The 23,439-nt window shown below is 40.2% G+C and overlaps 1 protein-coding gene across 9 annotated transcripts in view; it reads left to right on the forward strand.

Moving 5' to 3' along the window:
- LOC122816469 (myosin phosphatase Rho interacting protein) overlaps positions 1-23,439 on the forward strand; it is a 3,136,467-nt gene that overhangs the window by 2,393,203 nt on the left and 719,825 nt on the right. For all 9 annotated transcript variants that reach the window (XM_044089284.1, XM_044089283.1, XM_044089288.1 and 6 more), the window contains one exon: positions 8,492-8,581. In XM_044089284.1, the coding sequence (XP_043945219.1) occupies positions 8,492-8,581 (90 nt within the window). The remainder of the gene's footprint in view (positions 1-8,491; positions 8,582-23,439) is intronic.

Here is a 23,439-nt window from a genome sequence, read left to right on the forward strand (position 1 = left end):
AATTTTTTTTTTTAAACTACACATACACGGAAGCGCTTTTCGATGTTAAGCACTTTCGTACATGTGCGTTCGATTTTTTGAGATTCGAACATATGCTAGTCGAGCATGTGTTCTAGACCCATTCATATATATATATATATATATATATATATGTATATATATATATAGATATAGATATAGATATAGATATAGATATATGTGTGTGTGTGTGTGTGTATGTGTGTGGGTTACCTTCTGTTTATCGACAGTCCACTTCCCCGAAACCCAGTTTATCGACACGTCACATCACGGGCATTCTCAAATTCAATGTTTCCCGAATGGTAAGTAAACACTTGGCCATCCCGACAGAAGAACTACCCAAAGAAAAAAACCCACCGATACCCCCCTTACTAAATATGCCAACTCCGAGAATGCCCTACTGTTGGGGTAACGGGAAAAGTTCAAGTAGATGCCAAGTGTTCGCTAACCGAGTGGGTAACTACTTCGGGAATGTCGATAATTTGAAGTGTTGGATGAATGCGTGTCAGGGAAGTGGACTGTCGGTAAACTGAAGGTAACACACACACACATATATATATATGTATATATATATATATATATATATGTGTGTGTGTGTGTGTATACACACACAGACATTTTTATATATATATATATATATATATATATATATATATGTATGTATATGTAATATATAGATATATATACACATATATGTAAAATATAGATATGGGTCTACTTCTCTTGTTCGAAATTACACTTCATTGAACAAGAGAAACCCGAGACCTACTTTAGCAAAAGTGCACTTATACGAAAATCACTTTACCAGAGCACGGTACAGTGGTGCTAAGGAAATGTACCTTTTCCCCACTGTAGTGTGATCTTGGAGTTAGTATATATAAGTAGCCCGGGGGGGGGGGGGCTGCAAAAATGTGTTTCACTTTGCTGGACCAGACTGCCACTACTTACCTCCGAGATTGCACTATACTGGGGAAAAGGTATATTTCCTTATCCCTACTGTACCTTGCTTCGGTAAAGTGATTTTTGCAAAAGTGCACTTTCGGTTAAGTGCACTTTCGCTAAAGTGGGTCTCTGGTTTCTCTTTTTCAAAGAAGTGTGATTTCTAACAAGAGAAGTAGACCCATAGATATATAGAGAGATATAGATATTTTAATGTATGCTTGCCTGTGTCTATGTTTTTAACACCTTTATTAAATTATCAATTTTACACTTAAATCCGTTATAAAATGCATGAATTTATAGCACTTTCTATGTAATTGTGTAACATTTGAAATAGTCATTTCCAGTATGGTTATAGTCTCTTTAAGTATTCCTGGTCTCTGTTTAGAAAACTATTTTTGCAATTTTATAATGTTTTATCTGACATTTTTGGGAGAGATTTTTATTAGCTATGCCCTTCTAAGGTATACTTTCCAAGAACAGGACACTGTTGCAATGCAAGTTTTTTGTGTTATTTTCTATACTTACTTGAGTTCTTGCTAGAGAAAATTCAGTGTTCACAATCTCAGTCTTATCACCTGTGTAGTATTGCATTTGATTGTGCATGAGCTATATAGTATGTTCGTTTTGTGAACTAAAATTTTATTTAAAAACAAGTTGAAGATGCCTTGTAGTTTTTTCATTTAATTAGCAGGTATGTGAACTGGACAACTAGTGCCTCTTTTCAGTTATTACATTGTTGCTACTCCTTAGTCTTTTAGTCACGTCTATAAATTGGTATGACATCAAAAGATTTCATCATACCAGGCTTGTCTGTCAGCAGCTGCTGCTTTAAGTTTGTGCAGATTTATATTCCTTTCTTCAGTAATGCTTTTCATCCATCACTGTTATCCCCTTCTTTTTTTTCCTTTGATCTTTCTAGCATCATTGTCTTCGCCTTTGTGTAGTCAAGTATTTTGTTTTTCCTTTTCCAAACATCATTATTACATTTTCACGTATGACAAATGCAATCTTACATTTATATAAGTGAAGAACATACAAAATTATACCACTTTAGTTGCGAACAGTTTACATCACAGACACAATGGAAACAACTGTAGTTGCAAAGATTGTACATCACTTATAAACCATCCAGTCATTGTCAGTTAAGCATTATATGACTCTTTCAAATCCTGGCTCTTAAACCTCGTTCCTGCTCTGCATATATTGTTCCCACAATTCCCATTTTTTTCCTATGTAGTTTGTTCCTTCCCTTTTCCTAAAGATCCCAGTTCCAGTTGTTTTATCTCTGTTACTGTATTCACTAATTCTAGTAAAGTTGTTCTAGATTTTGATTTCCATTTTCTAGTAATTGCTTTTTCGTCAGCCACCATAATTAGACTTGGCAATATAGCTCTCAACTGTCCAAATTGTCACAGAATGTCCAGATTTTTGACTCCTATTTTTGGTATGTTTTCATAAAATTGTCGTTTTTCTGGCAAATCACTGAGGACTGGCAGACATTTGATTTTCATAAGTTCATTAGTTGGTATTAAGCTATCTGCCCTAGGGCCTGTACAACTCTTGCCATAACAATTTGCTGGCTATTTCTTCCTACAATATTTACTTCCCTCGACCCTTATCTAGCAGGGTGACTGATGTGATCCCTGGGGTAAATTTCCTATCTCCCATCCAGTCGTCAAGGTTCCTTTTAAAGAGGGCCAAGGAGGCGCTCTGCTTGACATGTATGGCCAGTCTATTCCAGAGTATGGGGAGTCTCTGGGTCAGGAACCTATCTCTCCAGCATGTTTTGTTCATTGTGATGACAAGGTGTAGGTACCTGGAGCGTGTGGCTTTGATGGATTGGGATTTCTTTAAGTGTAGCATGTCCAACAGCTCTGGGTTTGACATGGCCTTGTATGTTTAGCAGAGATTGCCTCTGAGTAGACGATATGTGACAGAGTGTAGCTGGAGTTTTTTTATTCGGTCAGCATAGGGCATCTGCTTTAGGCCTGTGATTCTTTTAGTGAGGTGTTTCTGCAGCCTTTCTAGTTGTTGCAAATGTCTTGTGAGGGTACATACCAAGTGGGGCATTGTACTTTATGATGGATCTAATGAGGTATGAGTACAGTGGGACAGTGGCCTCCTTTTTTTCTGGATGCAAAACCCTTAGTGATGAGGTGTGCCACATAGAAGGATTTCCTGACTGTTTTGGTGTGATGTGTTTATCGAAGGTGAGACCACTGTCCACCTGTGTTCCTAAGTTTCTTATCACACTTTTGGTGTTTAGTGTACTGCCACCTCTGTGGTAATTCATGGGTACATGTTTTTTAACTATACACTTCTTGGCATTGAACATGAACCTATGGCTCTGGCACCAACCATCTGTTTCTGGAAGGCCCTTTTGTAGAATATCCACATAATTTGGGGATTCAGTAATGATTCCCAGTTTGCAGTCATCTGTGAACTTTGTTAACCAGAGTCCCTCAGTGCTGGCCTGTACTTCAGAGAAGTAGATGCCAAACAAGAGCGGTCCCAGGACTGAACCCTGAGGTACTCCACTTGTCTGTAGCTGGATTTGGAGTTGGCTACTTTTACAATGTGGGTTCTGTCATTAAGCCAGTTGGCAACCCATCGAGTGACGTATGGATTTCTGCCCAGCTTTGTAAGTTTATCTATGATTTTAGAGTGGGGGTGGTGTCGAAGGCCTTGGCAAGGTCCAGATAGGCTGTGTGGACTGCGTTATCGTCATCCATGGCTCTGGAGACTGATTCGAAGAAGTCAGTCAGGTTCAGGAGACACAATTTTCAGACTTAATATCCTTCAAAAAATTCATGCTTATGCAAAACCTGTTGTTCTATCAACTTTCTAAGTTTGTAAGAGCAGTATTTAAAAAGTGTCCCTATTTTTGGGCCTTTGTCCCCCCATTATTTGTAAAATTTTTTGCTCTAAGAGGTTGAGAGGTATGCTCAGCCAGGCTTTACTCTGTCTAGTCAATTCTGATTCTATAGCATAAACTCAAAAAAATCATCTCCCCAGTAAGTCCAATCTGCTCACCCAGCATCTCTGACAAAGCAGTCTGCAGGGAATCCCAAATGTCCGCCAGCTCATTACACTCACTCCCAAAAAACATCTTCCCAGCTACCTTTTTCTTGCCCGTCTCACCTCCAACATTTTCTAGCCACCTGTGGAAAAATTGTTTGGAGTCTACTTGGGGTATAAAATTACCTGTATAAACACTTTCAGGCAAAGATCCTAAATCTTCTAGAATGTGTTGCATATTTCGGAGATATACACATATCCCCCCATTGTCTCTTTGTGAAGTGCTTGTCCAGTCTCTCTTCCCAATCCTTTCTAAGCTCCTCGGATTGATTCTTGTAATTATCATGCAATATTTTATATGCTTTACTAATTTATTTAACAGCAGCTTCTGTTCTAGATTCTGTTAAAAACTCTATCAGACTAGGCTTTTATTTAGGAGTCCCCTGTTTCTTTTTCTTTGCCTATAGTCTGATATCAATCCTTGATTGGGAAGGTAATGTCTAAGCTGCAGTCCAAATACATTTTTGACCTCTTCCCATTCTGTTTCCTTTCCCTTTCTAGTTATTTACTCCCCATACCTGGGATCCTTTTGCCAATAAATTCCAGCCCCCTCTTACCTTATTATTTGTATCCCTGACCACAGTCATCCCTCGGCAAAATCTCTTTTCTCCATTCTTGTGCTGATTTGGTTCTTAAAATATGATTTTGGTTGTTCTCCTTTAAGAGTCTGCATCCAAAATCCCAATCTTTCCTTATTTGATGAGCTTCCTCCCTATATCAGCATCATTCCTTTCCACTTTGAAGTATAGTTTTCTGCTTGTACTGTAAAATACCCCCTCAGATTTAGGTAATCCTAATCTGCCTTGTTCTGTTGGTAGAATCAGTTTATCCCACTTGACCCTTGCAGTCTTCCCTTCACAGATAAAATCTTTCAACTCTTTTTAAATTGCTGTCCACAACTTCTCCGGTTGATAAATGTATGCCTGACCTGTGTATAAGACGAAAGGGACTAAAAAGATTTTAATGGCTTGTATCTTAGTATCCATATAACAAAGCTTCCAGTTTCACAATTTTTGTATTATCTTCTGTTTAGTCTGTTTCCACATAACCTTAGCTGCTACCACAGTGTCATTTCTAATCCATTCTCCTAAGTACTTCATTTTATCATGTCCCAATAAATATGGATATTGTTGGACCAATTTGTGTGTGGTTACATAATTTACCACTATTGCCTTTGTTTTAGCTTCATTAATTTTACATCCTGAGAAGATTTGAAACTGTCTTAAAATGTTCCACAACACTGTAATGGCCCATTCTGGTTTTGTCATGTATAAAATATCATCATCTGCAAATAGTCAGCTTTCCTGACTTCCATACCAGTTATACCCTTAAATTTCTGAGTCCCTTATTTTCTTTCCCAGTGATTCTAAATATAATGCAAACAACAAAGGTGAAGCGGACTACCCTGCCTGGTTCCTCTACTCAAGCAGAAATTATCAAAGAGGTCAAGTGTTCGAGTTTTGTTGCACTTTTAGATCTCTGAGTGAACAGTTTAAGGCTATTTCCTTAAGTATTGAGTGATTTGATCTTCTTGCATTTGATAAATAAAATATTGGTCTCCTGGGCCACAGACTTATAGTCCAAGTCTCATAGCCACATGTTATTATTAGGAAAACTATAGCTTTGACTGTTATGGATCTTTTTTGACAATCTGTTGTTTCTACTGTTTGAATCGTCATCCATATTTCCATAGCTTTCCTTCTAAGAACCAGACCACTTTAATGTTATGGCTGCAGTCACCATCTGCAGAGATCTTTGATTCCAGTAAAGTAGTGTGTCACTGTTTCCACTTTTTCCCCATGTATATAAAAAGAAGTGATAAAGTTAGGTGACAACATTTTTATTTATTTATTTAAGGTTGAGCAGCAAGCCAGCTTTTGCGTTTTCTACTTTTAACTTTCATCAGCAGCCTCTTCAGTTCTTCCTTACTTTCAGCCATTAGAATGGTATCATCTACTTATTTTGAGTTTAATATCATTTCTCTTGGCAATTTTGATTCCAGAATCTGATTCATCTAACCCAGCATTTCACTTGATGTACTCAGTGAGTAAGTTAAGAATGGTGCCAATACACTTTCTGTTGCAATGTTCACCACTCTTGAATTAGCCACTTACTGACTACTCCATAGTAGATTCTAAGTTGCTTTTTGTTTTTTATATGGCTTCCTCATGAGGCAAGTAATGGGACCTGGTATCCCCATTTCTTTAAGAGCTTGCCACATTTTTTATTGTCCACACAGAAACTTTAGCATCACCACTAAAGCAAAAGTAAATATTTGTCTCATATCCCTTCCTTTTTGTATTATCTAGCAGATGTTGGCAGCTTGATCTCTTGTGCCTGTGCGCTGTGTAAAACCAGGTTGTACATCTGTTTCATGTCCTAATTACACAAATGAAAACTAGACATCATGTAATACAATAAATGCTGAGCAATGCTACAAATAAGTTCACTTATCAATGGGCACTTGAACAACATACAGCTAAGGTTCAAATTAGCAGTACAAGGCAGAAACTTGAAAACTTATTACATAAGTTAGTATTGCTCTTTGCAGGCATGTTCCATGTAATGCAGTTCTGGTGGGGTTACATCACAAAAAAAAGGAGGGAATGAGTTCAGAGTAAGAAATTCAGGTAGAAAATGTGGGTAGATGTTGAAGGTATAATTTGAGCTCCTTAGATAATTTAGTATGTGAAGAGAGTAGTGAGTAGTAAGATGTATGAAAGAGAATTGTATGTGGACTGGCCAAGATAGGAGAAAGTAGTTTCAGCAGAGACAAGGTAGATGAGTAGATTGATGGACTAATAGCAGAAAAGTCAGGGGGATCTAAGAGAACTGGAAGGTTTTTAAATAGTGACTAGGTGATGTGAGGCCTTGCACTAACCCAAGAAAAAGACATTGTAAATAACCAAACTGATAACTAAGAGTAGTTCTTTGGTGTGTAGGTGGTTCATTTTTAAATGCAAGTTTCCAGTGATTCAGCGCAAAGGCTAGTTTTGGTACATACTTTTCAATTTTATTTATAACCCAGGGGAAGGAAGGGTACCAGGAGTGAGTACTTTGCGAAATGCCAGTGCAGCAGTCTGAATTAGTTGGACTGGCCAAATTATAGGCTGTCTGGTTTTGAATCCATACCCTGCAAATGCTCATACTCTTTAGTGGAGTATTTTTATTACCATCTCAGTGTTGACTCTGATGGCTTCCTTTCTATTATAGAAGCTCCAGCTTCCTCTGTCTTGCTGCTCTTAGATCTCATTTATTGAAGCAGCTCATCATGATGTACAGGTGAGACAGGGTCTTCTACTTACTGTGTGTATGTATTGGGGATCAGGACACCATATATACCGTACTGAGCCAGTGCATTTTTTCTCAGATTTTGCTTAACATTCATGGGTATTGATCATCCTTCCACCTGATGGTACCTTCAAATGGCTTCTGCTTAACTGTGACTGTATGTAATGCTCTCACATATTTAATTTAGCAAGGGGGTACAAAACAGTAACACACAAAATATGCTAGGAATAGTGAAATAGATACATCTTGGGCAGAATAGCGAGACTGATTAAGTAGAGTTAGCATCCTGTTGTCTGCAAGGAAGGTTTTCGATTCTAAAATGTTTTTTTATTGTGTGTATCTGTAAAGGCCTTTGGTCTTGACAGTATTTCACCATTACTGAGCACCTGATGCTGTTGAGATTACTTTATTCCACAGCAGTTTATCTTGTGCATGCTGACCCCAGCAACGTGTCACATGTTTGGAATGCAAGGGATGATGGCATATTTGCTGGTAGTTGAAAGAAATCAGTTCACTCACATCTCTTTGGCTCCTTCTTTCCACCTTTCATGGGTACTGATCCGTCATGCCATCATTACTGTCAGGGCTGAGAGCAGTATCTAACAATGATGGCACTCAAGTAGTACAGCTGTTTTCTGCATCTGTCTAAAGCCACAAACAGTACTCTGATAGTATACTTATATATGTATTCGGATAGACACATTTTTGTAGTATTCCCTAAAATTCTATAAGTTGAGATGAGAACTACATTTAACTGGTATTGTATGAAAAATTTGCATTCAAGTATATTTGTATCATATCTCAGCATTTACTTTTTGTGGCTCTTTTAATTGTATTTATTGCACATGCAAGGTATGTTAAATGAGGCCATTGTAAGTGTTTGGTAAGGGAAGCAGGAGAGAGCTGTAAGAAAGTACAAAGGAGAAATGCCCTGACAGTTTTATTTTTTTTATTTTTTATTAAACATTTGTTGACCGGGAAAGTCTAACTGGGTTCCACAGAGCCTGTTTTCAGTGGAGGCCCGGGGAGAAATGCTCCAGGTGATCATATATATATATATATATGTATATATATATAATTTTATGGGTCAGGCTTTATCTCGTTGCTGTTTGCATGCAGGTTAGCCTTGCATTCTCCAACCATTTCTGTGTTATTGTTTCAGGCTGCTGATCTGGATGGAGAGATTGATTTGTCAGCATGCAATGATGTTACTGAATGTCCAGTCCAAAGGAATTATGGATTTCAGATATGTGTAAGTATAAACCTAGGGAGATGTGCAGACACACTGATGATCTATGACTACAATTTAAACTGATTTTAATGTTTCACTGTAAATATCTTCATAATAAAATGTTGAACCTGTTTAGTCATTGGTGAGCCTTTGCATTTCTTTTGTCACCTATTTATAGCATGCCAGCTATGTTTCACCTTTCCAAGGTGGTAATAGAGATATATTTATAGAGTACATTATTAATTGTTTAACTGTCCTAACTCTTGAAATTTGATAGCATTCTGTTTCATTGTAGCACATGATCTTGGAGGTTATGATTGGGCTCTTCTGAGGATTTTCAGGTGGTAGTGTCCTCTATCACTGGGACACCAGTCATATTTTTGGGGTGGGCCTGTGTTGCCTGACATGTGAGGCTGTATTACGCTCTTCACAGGTCGACCGATTCTGCCTGTTGAAATAGTAGTGTGTCCATCACTAGACAATAATGGTGGTATCTCTCATTATGTTACTGATGGTATAGAAAATGTTGCCAGTGTTGCTGGTTCTTCAAATGGCACCCCTGCCAAACTGGACCACCCGTGCTTCTGCAACAGCAGTATAATCTTCAGTGATTGCTGACATTGTGAGGTGGTGGCATTCCTTCAGTGGGCCACTTGTGATGTTGAGATCCAGTTTACTTATGTATTGCTTGGCATTAATGCCGTTCAGATTGCTGTGCCTAATTTGTAACTGTTGAAACACATACATCCTGACCACAGCAGTATATTACATGTTTCGGATACAAGGGGTGATTGCATGAACATTGTGTCTTTTATATTACTTTATATTAATATACTTAATTTTCAGATAGTTGTAAAACCTCTCCTGATGCTTGTGTGGTCTGTGAATCACGAAATTAAGTTGGTTTGTAGCAGAGTCCAGATCACCTAGAATTCCAAAGTATGTGTGACATGATTTGGAAGTACGTCTTAAAAAATTTGAGAACTGCAAGCTGCTTCATTGAAATCATGATGCATTGGTCTGGAAATATAATCTTCATTCACTCAACTTCATTCAGATGCTTAAACATAAGCACTTTACAAAACTAATTGACAAATGACGAAGATAGTAACTAGAGTGAATAATAAAAACTACTTTTATATACAGTAAGCATTGACAGATTAACACTAAGTATCACTAGATAACATCACATAGCATCATAGTGGACAATACTGTTGCAGAATGAATAAATTAACAATCCCATGTCAATTTTCATTCTGTCCTCAACTAATGGGTTCGGATCTGATCCAGCTCGGCCATTGCAAAAGCTTGTGGCAACCAGAAAACTCTCGAGCTACTCTCATACCCACAGTGCACCAAGCCCAAGTACCTCAGATCTCGTTTGCCACTTCCAGTGAAAGATGTGAAGTTATTGCATTGTCGAGTGCCTCTTCAGGTAAGTTAAATTTTTTTTTTCTTCTTAAAGCTTTTTTCTCATTCTGATTACCCTTTACTTCCTTTCCAACCTTGCACTTTATTGTATAGCTTGATCTGTTTTCCCCTTTTGTACTCGCATGTTTCTTGAGTACTGTAGTTAGTACCCCCCTTTTTTCATTACACTCTAGGATGTAATTTCTATTTTAAAACCATTGTTAGTAAGTTTCCTTTTCCATTCCCTTCATTATGAAAAAAAAAGCTTCTGTTACAATTCCCTTCTTTTTGACTTGCAGGCTTAATTGTTAAACTTGTGTTAACATGGCTGACAAAGACAAAGTCCCGGCTGGATTTAAAAAATGCACCAAGTGCGGTCACAAGATTACATTCTCTGATACAAGTGTCTTATGTGTAGGACCACACCACCTCCAGGAGGACTGCTCCATTTGTCACTCCTTCAATCCAAGAACTGTGGTGGAGTGAAAGAACAAGCTTATTCTAAAATGGTTACTTCCTTCCTCTTTTTCTGAGGTGTAATCTGAAGCTTCTTCTGAAAAATCAAAAGAAAGACTGTAGCTCCTTTTCCAAGTACTATTTCAGCCTCAACGAAAACTTCAGAGAAGGCTAAGAAATGCCCTCTTTTGGATCCAACTGAGTCCTCTGATCCTAAATAGAAAATTTCTAAATTGTCAGATCTAACTTCTTACTCTGATCCAAAGCAAAAGAAGATGGGACTTTCGGATCCGATCTCACCTTTGGATACAAAGTTGAGAGACCTAAGGACCTGTCAGATCAGGCTTCTTTGTATCCAGCACAAAAACCATTGGATTTAACTTTTGAGTTTAAGCCCCTTCTGAGGACTAGATGCTCTCCCTCACTGGACCCTGTTCCTTCCATGGTCCCATCTCCTTTTTCTCGAGAGGCCTAGGTTTCCTTCCATAGTGTTCACTCACTTTTTCAGGAGCTTTATGGGAGAAGATATGGATAGGTTAGTGAGAGAGATTCTTTCAGTGCAGAGCATGTCAAGTGTCCTGTCATCTCTTACCTCTCTGGGTCAGAAGATCTAACCTTCCACTACACCCCCTTTGCAAGGTCCTCCTCCGACTCCCTACTTGGTTTTGGAGTCTTCGGATCTGAGTCATCCGGATCCATCTGCATCAGATCCAAGAATTTTTTTATCCTTAGATCTGAAGCTTGCTCTGAGAACTTTGGTTCCATCTGATCCTGAGAGCTGTTGGAACTGGGGCTACCCTGTTGGGTCTGGGGTGTTACAGTCTACTCTGAAGTTATCGGAGCCATCTCTACACCTCAGGACCTCGGCACTGGTTAGTTCAGCTCCAACTTTGGCCTTGGAGGATTTCTCCTTGGAGCAGGGAGGGACTACACTCCAAAGGCTTGCCCTTTTGGATCCAGAGTCCTATTCCTGTCTTTGGGGGGGGGGGGGGGGAGCTCTGCCCATGAGGTCATGAAGCGAGCTTTGTCTGCTTCCATGACAAACATGGTTCCATTACCATTGGATCCTCAGTCTGCAGGCTTGTCATCTCTTTGCTTGGAGTCTCATCTGTCCTCTCCACAGGGACAGCTGGTACTGAAACCTCAGGCTTCCCAGCAGGGTGTTCTAATCTCTTCTGGTACCTCTCCGGAGCAGCTCACTGAGGAGGTCCCTAAGAAGAGAACATGCAAGAAGAAGCCACTTAGACTTCCCAGAGGAGTCCATCACAGAATATACAGACTTTGATGACGGTTAAGGGTCCCCACAGTCACCTCCTGAAGATGTTCAGTTTGGGAGACATCCTTGAAATTGTGAAACAGAGAGGTGGCTGGAAGTCTGGCAACCCTTCGTCCAAGGAGTCTGTATTCTTGGAGGTGTTCTGTACTGACCCATCTTACCTCATGGGTGACTTCGCCCGCTGATGAGCTGATAGAGTTAATCTCTTGGTTGCATAGAAGACCCCATACACCACTGAACCAATCCCCAGGAGATTGTATAAAATTACGACAGCATCGGAAGGCAAACAGTTCTGGGCAAAAGGGGTGCCTGTTGATGCCATGGTCATGGTGGAGGCCACTAAAAAGGAACTTGAAGAGACGTCCACTGTCCATCCACCAAACAAGGAGTCATGGGCGATGGACAGGTTTGGAAAGCGTGTCTATGCTTCAGTGATCTTCGCTTTAAGGTCTCTGAACTATTTGACACATTTCACCAGGTTACAGAGAGACCTGTTTAAGAAACTCTTTGACACCCTTTCAGGATCTGTTTCTGATGAGGTACAAGCGTCTGTGACTTCTCAGCTGTCTGTCCTGCAATCAGTTTCCAGTTGTTCCATGAGGCTAATTTTGCACATGGCCGAAGGAACCTCAAGAGCAGCAGGTTTGAGTGTTTCCATAAGGAAGCACGCCTGGATGTGCTTATGTGATTTTGCAAACCCCTTCAAATCTTCGTTCATCAATGCTCCCTTTGGTGGTACATCTTTGTTTTAGCCGCAAAGTTTAAAATAAGTTATCCAGGTGTGAAAAAGACAGAAAGATCCTCTCTGCCATGGGTATACATTTTCCATGTCTCAAAGATCTGTTTCCAGGAGTCAACGAGGTACTGGGAAAATGTGGTTTAAGCATTCCCAGGGCCCTTTCCAGGACACAGTTGGAGGAGGTTTCCTCAGGGGTAGAGGGAGGAGCTTCAGTGGTCAGTGCCACCCTCGTAGCAGAGGTGGCCTGCAAAACCAAGGGTCCAGAGATTTGATAGACCCTTCCAGTGCTCCTGAAAGGAGGCCTGATTGTCCCCTCTGGAGGCAAACTGGGGTTGTTTATCCCTGCACCAGAGAGCCTGGCTAGAGATAACAGATACTTGGGTGCAGAAGATCATTTCCAGAAGTTATATAGTACAGTTTTCCCTTTCACCTCCAACCTCAAAAAATCCCCGATGTTGCACCCATTCAGAAGGAACAAGCAACACTTTAAATTCAAAGGCTGCTAGAAAAAAAAGTCATCCAAGAGGTCCCGCCAGACCAGATAGAATTCAGAGCATACTCAAGATTCTCTTTAGTGCCAAAGAAAACATGGGACTGGATGGTTACCATTCAGTGCATTTTCCCATTTCTGGGAAAGGTTGATTGGATGTGCTCATTAGACCTTCTGGATGCATGCTATCACATAAAGATGAACAGGTGATCCAGAAGGTACTTGTGCTTCCGACTGAAAGCCAGTCATTACCGATTTAGAGTTCTGCCCTTTGGTTTCACCACAGTGCCCAGGGTGTTCACCAGATGTATGGCAGTAGTGGCAGCTCACTTGAGACTGCAAGGATTTCAGGTGTTTCCATATTTAGATGACTGGCTCATTACCACACTGTAGCAGGCCTTTCAAGAAGCTCTCCCCACAGGGATGATTGCAGTTCAGACAGACAACATGTCAGTAGTTTGGTACATCAACAAACAAGGAGGGATCAGATCTTACCCCTTGTGTCGAGAAGCACTCAGAGTGGGGCAGTTTGTGATCTCATCCAACCTCTTTCTCATCGCCGTGTACATTCCATGAAAATCCAGTATGATAGCAGACAAGCTGAGCAGGTGTATTCTTCTACCTCATGAATGGTGTCTCAACAAGAATGTGATGGATATGATTTTTCATCACTGGGGCCAGTCTTAATGCGACCTTTTTGCTTCCCCTCTAAACAAATGTAGCAGCTACTTTTCCCTGATTCCCCCCCACAGGGGAATCACTGAGGGATGCTGTACTTAATGATTGGCTTCCGTACTGCTTTATGCATATCCACCAATCCCACTGATTTCCAAATTCCTGCAGAAAGCTGCCATGTTTTGGCCTCTACAGATTTGGTTCCCATTCCTTTGGCCTCACTTACTCCACCAATCGTGGATTCTGGATCTGTCTCTCGGTCTCCTGTCTCATCCGACAGGCATCATGATCAGTCCAGGCATACCGAACCTTAGGCTTACTGCCTGGCTTCTCCAATTCCATTAATGGCCAGACAACCTATGCTTTCTTCCCCAGTCTGTCAGATACTTTTATCTTCCCATAAACCATCTATTCATAAACTCTACTCCAGTAAATGGAAAATATTTGCTTACTGGGCCCATCAAAATTGATCCCTTTTCAGCTCCTTTGCATATTATCCTTGAATGTTTAGCCTTACTTTTTAATGAAGGAGCTAGCTACTCCATAGTTAAAGTCCAATAGGCAGTGATATCAAATTTTCACATGGAATTCGAAGGTCCGTAGGTTCATAGGTTGGTACTAGGCATTCGGCCCTAGGACCTATACAAGCCTAGCCATAACAATTCCCTGGTTATTTCTTCCCGCACTATTTACTTTCCTGGACCCCTGTCTAGTAGGGCGACTGACATGATCCCCGGGTTGAATTTCCTTTCTCCCATCCAATCATCAAAGTTCATTTTGAAGAGGGCCAAAGAGGCGATCTGCTTGACATGTATGGGCAGTCTATTCCAAAGTCTGGGGAGTCTCTGGGTCAGGAACCTATCCCTCCATCATGTTTTTTTCTATTGTGATGACAAGGTTTAGATCCCTGGAGTGTGTGGCTCTGAGAGATTGGGATTTCTTTAAGTGTAGCATGTCCAACAGCTCTGGGTTTGACATGGCCTTGTATGTTAAGTAGAGACCACCTCGGAGTAGACAATATGCGACAAGAGTATAGCTGGAGTATTTTGGTGCATCTGTTGCCTTCCATAGACTCTGCAAAACCTTTTTGCGAGGCACTCCTCTTCTTCTGAGCCCTCCTTTTAGAATAGCTACTTCCCCATGGGATCTCACTGTGGTACTGCAGCAACTTACTCAGCCTCCCTTTAAACCTGCAACCAAATGTCACCTTAAGTATCTTTCTTGGAAAACAATTTTTTTGTAGTAGCCATTACTTCTGCCAGTATAATTCCAGAGATTCAGACCTTGCCTTCAAAACTACCTTACTTGGTCTTTCACAAAGACAGGGTCACCTTACGAACTTACGCTTCCTTTCTCCCTAAAGTCGTTTCAGAGGCTAATATTAATCGGTCTACTAATTTGCTAGTATTTCTCTCCAGAAGTGCTAACAAAGTGAATACAATTTGCATTTATTGGATATCCACAGACATTTACATTTTTACCTGCACAGAATGGAAAATATCAGGAAGACTGAACAATTATTTGTTTCTTTTTCTGGCGTAAAACTAGGAAAACCTGTTACCAAAATATCTCTGGCCAAATGGCTGGCTGGCTGTATTCCTTGTATATATAACTAACTGGGCATTACCTTATCAAAACCATTATGGGCTCATTCAACTAGAACCATGGCTACTTCATCAGTCTTCCAGTCTAAAGCTTACACAAATGACATTTGTGTAGCAGCAACTTGGGCTACTACCCATACCTTTATTACTCACTACAGATTGGATGTTGTCTCCAGAGGTAGGGCATCTTTTGGTTCAATATCCTTCCCTGGGGACTCTGTCCCATAAGTTGAGGACAGAATGAAAATGGACATCATCAGATAAAGAGGTTATGTACTCACCATAACATTCCATCTGTATTGTCCATTTCCATTCTTCCTTAACTCACCTCCTACCAACTCCCTGCCCTAAAACCTCTGGAAGAGCAAGTGTTATAAGTATGCCACTTCCTTGGTACATAGACCCAGATACAGTCTCCTCTGTGTGTAACTGCAATATTTCTTTGCTGTTATTAGCAAACATGATCTGAGGTACTTTGAGGTTAGTGCATTATTTGTAAGGGAGTATCTCAATTGTTTTCTGGTTGCCACAAGCTTTTGCAGTTGCTGAGTCTGATCAGAGACCATATGTTGAAGAAGAATGAAAATGGACAACACAGATGGAATGTTATGGTGAGTGCATGACTTCTTTTTCAGTACTTACAGCTAAACTGTATATGTTGGCACGTAAAAATCAACCAGAGCTAAAAGCATTCAACATCAATGAAACCACCTGGATCCATCTGTTGTGTATCCTGTAGCAGTGAAAACTTTCATAGTCCATTCCTTCAACAAATACAGCTCCAATAGCCAGAGTAATACTTGCAGGATTTGTTCCCATTCAGTACTGTCAGGAAGAGAGGTGGGTAGAAAGACAAAGCCTGCTACTGTAAAATAATGTTAATGCACATATGACTGTACATGAAATCCCAAGCATTACATTGACATTTTGTATCTTGAAGAAGACTTTTCCAACCTTCAATGTACCTGGTAGCCACAGATAATGCTAAAGAAGTAAGTTGACTATGAAAACAAGGCCAGTCTTGAAGGCACACAGCTGAAAGGTGTGATGATCAAAACTAATTTACCTAAGACATTGTCACATTGCATTGCTGTGATACAGGTTAAAATGCCAGGACAGAATCTTTGTGAGATGTAGTGGTGGAAACAATAAAACCAGTAGGCCAGCTTAGTAGTTAAATTAAATTGTCATAACAACTCTGAGTTGATAAAGCAGATATTGCATAGTGACGTTAAGTTTATCCATTGTCAGTCTCCTACCATCATTTTTGACTCATCTTCATGAGAGAGAGAAAACATTCTCATTCTCTGCAGGGACTTGAGCAAGCAAACATGAATCGTAGATGTTTTGATAGAAAGGTGTTGAACCTAGAACATAGCTCAGTCCCTGTACATTGTCTGAGTTAAAGTAGTCTGGTCATTTCTGCCTTTTCTTTGTTTTGTTTTCCCTTGCTTTGACTACCTGCTTACCATTAGGCAGTTTCTTCAACACTGTCCATTTTTTCTCAAAACGGTGAAGGCTGATTGTGGTGAGGCCATCATCCAGAGGATTTTTTTGTTGTGTGCGTAATCATATCTCCTTGTGTCATGTAAGTACTTCAGAGGTGGCTATGCAAAGGTGTGATCTGGGACTGCCACTCTCAGAGCTATTTCAGCAGTTCCCCACCCCACTAATGAGCATGCAGTTTTGGCTGGGTCCCTGAGCTCCACCTAGGGTGTATGTGACACATTTAACTCATCATTCTACCTATTCGAGGCATCATGCATCACATCTTCATTCCTTTCTCTTACCGATGGGCTCCTCTGCAATTCAGGCTGCTAGGTGATCTGGGGTTTGCCACATTGTACTCATGGCTCTATCTGTACATTATAGAGCCATATTCAGGTTTGTCATTGCATTACAAATATGTTATGTTATGGGATTAGTGCCACTGTTACATTAAAAATGTTTTTTTTGATTTTTTTTTACACTCAGTGCATTTACAATAACCAGTATTCATATTTTACTAGTTCCAGCACTTTTTAGTAATACCTACCCCACCTTGTACCTAAACCCTATCCCTCCACCATATACACTTCTTCAGCAGTACTCCTGCAGTGATCTGACTCAGTCCCTCTTTTTGTCACTTCCTGCTGTCTTTATGTTCCTGTCTAACTTCCTCACCATTTTCCGTTTTAGCTGTGACCCTTCACATTCCCTTACTTTTCAGTTGAGTTATTGGTTGCTTCACAAACCATTCCAAATGTATGTTTTATACTTCCACAGTTAGGCTTCCCGGGTTCCTATTACCAGATCAAAAGACCGTAATCGCGAATACGAAAAGAGCGACACGCATTGCGCGAAAGATGGAAATGCCGAAAGTCCAAAACAGCGAAAATTTAAATGTCGAAGTGTAATGGTTGGCCCATTTGCAGTATAGCTCCGTAAGGTAAGTGTGTGATAGATAGGACTTTAGGGTTAGGATGTAGGTTAAGGTAAGTGAATAGATAGGTAATGTATGTAAGAGTTAGTGTGGTGTTAGAAGTAGGGTTATATTTAACTGTATGTATGTGTATTATTCATTTTTTTTGGGTGTATGTCTGTAGGGGAAGTGTGCGGTAGTTTAAGGAGGGGTTAAGTATAGTGCATTGATAGTTGTGTATGTTGGGTGTAGTGTAGTGTTGGAAGTAGAGTTTTGTTAAATGTATGTATGTCTCTTATTTATTTTTTTGGGTGCATGTCTGTAGGGGACATGTGCGGTAGTTATGGACCTTAGGGTTAGGGAGGGATTAAGGATAGTGCGTAGTTAGTTGTGTATGTGGGGTTTAGTGTAGGGTTAGAAGTGGGGTTTTGGTGCTTTACTTTAGGTTAGAAGTAGGGTTTAGTTAGTGTATGTATGTGGTTTATTTATTTTGTTTGGGTAGGTAGTATGTAGCGGGTGGTGGGGTTGGCCGACTATGACAGTTCGTTATTTTATTTTTCGCTGTTAAGTGCATTCGGGATTTTTGCGGTTTGCGTTATAGGTGTCGACGTTTAGGTATTCGCGTAAAGGGTTTTTCGATTTGGTAATATAGACCTGGCTTCCCTCTAGCCAGTCCTCCACTTTTTTTTTCATATATCCTTTCATAAACACCAGTTCAAACCATTTTTTTCTTTCTTTCTTTCTTTGGCACATTTCTTCAGTCATAGTCAACGTCTAACAGGCCAGCTGTTCACTTCCAATCTTTTTACCTTCCTCCAAATTTCTATCACCTTCACCAGAAACCCTGTTATGTTCTGATCACTCCCATATCATTAGCAAATAATCTTTCTCCTCCTGATATATCCAGCACTTGCTTACTTTGCCGCCTCGTACTTAACAGTTCTAGTGGTGTTGCCTGTTATGTGGGCAGCAGGTGTTTCTGCTCATCATACTCCTACATCCACTGCTTTCAGCATACTGCAAACCTGCATTGCTTCATTTCACACTTGTTCCTTTTCTGCTTGTCAGTTTCCCATATAGAGCTATGTTTGTGTCTCAGACCATTTCCTTGCACGTTCTCAACTGATATCCCTTTATATTACCTTGTCATCTCCTTCTCTTGTTTTATTGATGTCTTCACTATATTTCATTATTTTTGTGGAATGTGTTGCTATTTGTATAGAAGTGCCAGTATCGTCAGAATGATTGGACATTTTTTTTCTTGAAATTTTCAGGGAATGTTACAGGCTTAACTACAAAATACCTTTAGATTAAATTCTTAGCCAGAAAGCAAAGAAATACCTCTATCTGGGATTTAAATGGAAACATAATTTGTAACTTTTATGTTACCGCATTACATAAACCATGTATTTATGCATTTTTCGCTTATTAATTCGAAGAGAAGTGAAAGCTTGCTCTTCAGTTTTCAGCTAACTGATTTGTAGTTGCTGTCATTTGTCATTTTCAAAGGGTCATTCTGTCTTCATTTGACTGTAACTTCAAACATATTGCAAATGCTTGAAGATGCACTTTTGTAATTTTCAGGACAAGACAACCAGGATGGTCAGCCATATACTGAATATTGCATGCCCAACTACAATGTTTTGATAAGGAGACAGCAGAATTTGAAACCTGTGCATACCTGTCCAAACAAGTAGTATGAAGTATATTTTGCAGTAACATTTTAAATGGCAGAAAATGTTTAAGGGTGGTTTGTAATAGTACTTATTTTTATTTCATTGTAACACACTGATTCAATTATTTGATTATTTATTGACATTTTATAACTGGGTAGGTGAGCTAGTCACCAGACCCTTTTCAGTCACAACCAGGGCCCATCAGGACAGCAGTTTAGTACATCAAACAAAGACATTAAAATGCAGATTTACAAGTATTTTTGAATAGCCAAATATTTACAATTCCTACACAGCAAGACAGCTACAGATTTACAAACATTTTGAATGCATAGAATTTCAGTTTCATCTTCATTCAAATGCAGATTTATAGTTTGTAGTGAATAATGCTTTATGCTTTACGGTTGCCAGTACAAAAATATTCAAGAATGTCACACTTATAAAAAAAAAAAAAAAAAAAAAAAACAGCACAATGTTTACAATGCAGCTTTTGATATCAAAGCAGTAAGAACAATAAAATGCTTATTAAAGAAGGTAAAAGTGACTGCAGGTTGAATGTTGTGCACAACATTACTATTGTGGCAACGTGCTTGAAAATTATTTCTTTGGGTGCTTAACTTTGTAGCAGGTACAGGCACATTACTTAAGAAGGGACTTTTTTAGCCTGCTTTTGAACATTGTAAAGTATCTTCTTGTCAGATTTCATTTGGGAGTTGGTTTCAGATAGCAGATGTAAGTTTTCCAAATGCTCTATTCCCTATAACTGTTTAAATCTGGGTCTAAGTAGGAGAAGGGTATTCTCATTTATATCCCTCAGTGCATGGCTGCAGTGTCTGATTTGCAAGTTGGATTTTAATATATACTGATCCAGTGTTGTCTGTTTTGCCCATTCAGACATGTGGATTGTTGGATCCGCTGGGATTCGACTTCGATGCCGATCTCGAGCTTATAATTTTCAGAGCTCTGACTCATCCCCTACCCATAAAACTCTGTTAAACTACATATGCTCAGATCTTGTTTACGGCTCAAACAGTTCAGATGTACAGAGAGCTGTCAGCAATTAGGCAATGTTTTTTTCTGGTTATACTCTCCTACCGTGAAAGTTTCTTTAAATCGCACTAGTAATTTTCTCTTCCTCTGTCACTAGTAATAGTTAAAAAAAATTCCTTTTATGCTTTATATTTTTTTGTAGTCTTAGGCCTTTAATACTACTCTTTCTAGTTAATATAGGTAGCTTAGAATTTAGTGTATGCTGTATTTTTCTTTTGATATTTTATCTTTTTTCACTGTTAATATGTCAGAAGAGTCAGGCTTCAAGAAATGCTCGGAGTGTGGGCACAAGTTACGCCCTCGGGATACACACTGTGTGTGTCTATTGTCATGGTGTCGCTCACTTAGATACAGACTGTCAGTCTTGTGCAGACTTCAGTGTCAGGTCTCTTCAGACACAGTGGGATAAATTATTTCTTAAGGGGCTCCTTCCAGCTCAGACAAGGGGCTGCCCCTTCACCTTATCCTTCTACCCCTTCCAGCAAAAAGAAGGATAAATCTAAAACAAAATCTTAAAGAGAAAGGAAAGGAGTAAATCTCCATTGAAAGCTTTGAAAAAGAGATCCCTGGAACTGACTGCATCTCTAGATCCTGATCCGAAGATTCCGAGAAGGATGGTACCGACAACCCCCTTGGCCCCGGACTCCTTTTCTAGGGGCAAGATTTTTAAGGGAACCAGTGACTTCAAGTCTTGATTCACCAGTACTTCAGGAAAAGAGATACTCTTGACCCCCTTTGGTAGTATCATCCTCTCGGTCATCTAGAACCTTTACAGAGATGGATGTCAACAGGATGATTTAAATTTTGAGGACTCCCACACACAGCTTGGGGTTAACCCGCCACTGTCCCTTGGGAAGGTGGTAACTGTTGGCCATCTTAACATCCCCTCTGCAAGATTCCACACTGATCCAACCTTTGGCTTCGGGTTCATCGGAATCATTTGAAACCATAGTTCTTTTGCTAGCACCAGAGCTCCTGGCAACTTTAACCCCGATTATTTCCCAATCTTTTCCATTGCCGATACCATTGGATTGAGATGAGACTTCAAGCCAAAGCTTCGGAGCAGTAATTCAACAACAGGGTTCTCTGAGTCTTTTGACATTCTGGTCTGTACTCTAGATAGCTTGCGACCGAGATCCACATCGGAACCAAGTCTTGTTGGTGCCAAGATTTCCTTTTCCTTTTTGGAGCACAGGGAATCATTGGCGCTGATAGCAGCCTCAGCTTTTGAAGCATTCAAAAGAGTTTTCCATCTTCCAAAGACAAGGAGGCTACTACAATTTCAGTTCCATCCAAACCTCACCTGCAGTCTGTTTCTTCTCCTCTACATCCAGTTGTACAAGGACAGTTGGCAATAAGAAACTCTGAGGAAATCTGCTTTGTTAGTTCTCCATCTAATTCTGACACTTCTGCAGAACCACCAGAAGGTGTTCCCAGAAAATGGACATGTAAGTGGAAACATCTAGATTCATCACCAGAGTCTTTCAAGAAACATGCTGACTTAGAGGAAGGTTTCCCACACTTCCTCTCTGAAGATGTTTACTTGAAGACATTCTAGGATTAATGAAACAGAGAGGGGGATGGACATCTCAGTGCCCTTCTCTGGATGAGTCTGTATTGTTGGAGACTTCTGGTTTTGGGCCAACTTCATCCTGGGTGGTACTACCCATTGATTCCCTTATAGACCTGATGGCTGAACAGGCATGGAAGGATCCCGATGTGGTGGAGCCTATACCAAAGAAAGCTGATTGCACATGGTCTACCTGACTGACAGAAAGCACCTGTAGATGCTATGGCAGTGGCAGCAGCCACTAAGAAAGGGCTATGGGAAGAAAGCTCCTCTATTCATCCCACTAATAGGCTAGGGCAATGGATAAATGTGGAATGCAGACTTGCACATCAGTGATTTTTTTGCCCTTAAGTCACTGAACTATCTTGCTCACCTTACAAGATTCCATAGAGACTTGACAAAGGAAATCACCAAGTCCCTCTCAGGGGAATTACTGGAGGATGTTCAGAAGACAGTGGTCTCCAAGCTTTCCACCCTGAGATCATCTTCTAATGTGGTCATGCATCTGCTATTAAATACAGATAATGGGACAGCCAGAGCAGTAGGCACTGGCATCACTATGCGCCGTCATGCCCTTATGCAACCATGTGATGTTTGAGGACGGCATTATGTTGTCCGTTAATGCTCCATTTGATGGGACCACCTTATTTGGACCTAAAGTTAAGGATACATTTACAGGAGTCAACAGGATGTCAAGGCGCTCTCTGCAGTGAAAGTATGTATCTCCACCCCTCAAAGAACATTCTCAAGAAACCAGAGGTTGGGGAAAGTGATTTAGTTCCGCAAATCAGAGTTCTATCCATGATTCTCAAGGTGAAAGAACTTCCTGTGGCAGAGGGGGAGGCATTTTTAATGGACAATGCCCAAGAAGTAGAGGTGGACTGCAAAAGCAAGGCTTTTGAGGTCCCTTTTTGGGAGAAAACCTTTCTTCCCTCCTGAATGGTTGCCCGTCTGCACTCTAGAGGCAGTCGCGGGTATGTCTCTTTATACCCTAATGTCTGGCAAAATATAACATGAGATTTGTGCGTGCTAAGGATAATATCCAGAGGTTACACAGTTCCCTTTCTCCTTCAACCCCAGAAGAAAAAGAAAATCCCTAATGTTCCACCCAGTCAGTGGGACTTTTCAGCCATGGAAATTTCAAAGCTGCTAGAAAAGGAGTCATCTGTCCAGTCTGTCTGTGACTAGTTAGAATTTGGAGTCTATTCCAGATTCTTTTTAGTACCAAATAAGACTGGGGACCTCAGACCAGTTTTGGATCTAAGTGACCTGAACAAGTTCGTATAACAGACAAAATTCTGGGTGATCACAGTTCAGATCATTTTGCTTGTACTAAGGAAGGATGATTAGATGTGCTCTGTAGATCTCCAGGATGCATATTATTACATCAAAATAGTGAAACATTCCAGGAGATATCTCTGCTTTTGGCTGGGAGCCATTCATTTCCAATTCAGAGCTCTGCCATTTGGTGTCACCACAGTACCTAGTGTGTCTAACAAGATTATGGCAGTTGTGGTATATCTGCATCTTCAAGG

Source organism: Protopterus annectens, chromosome 12.part0 (assembly GCF_019279795.1).
Source record: "Protopterus annectens isolate FY-2018-M chromosome 12.part0, PAN1.0, whole genome shotgun sequence".
Taxonomy (NCBI): domain Eukaryota; kingdom Metazoa; phylum Chordata; order Ceratodontiformes; family Protopteridae; genus Protopterus; species Protopterus annectens.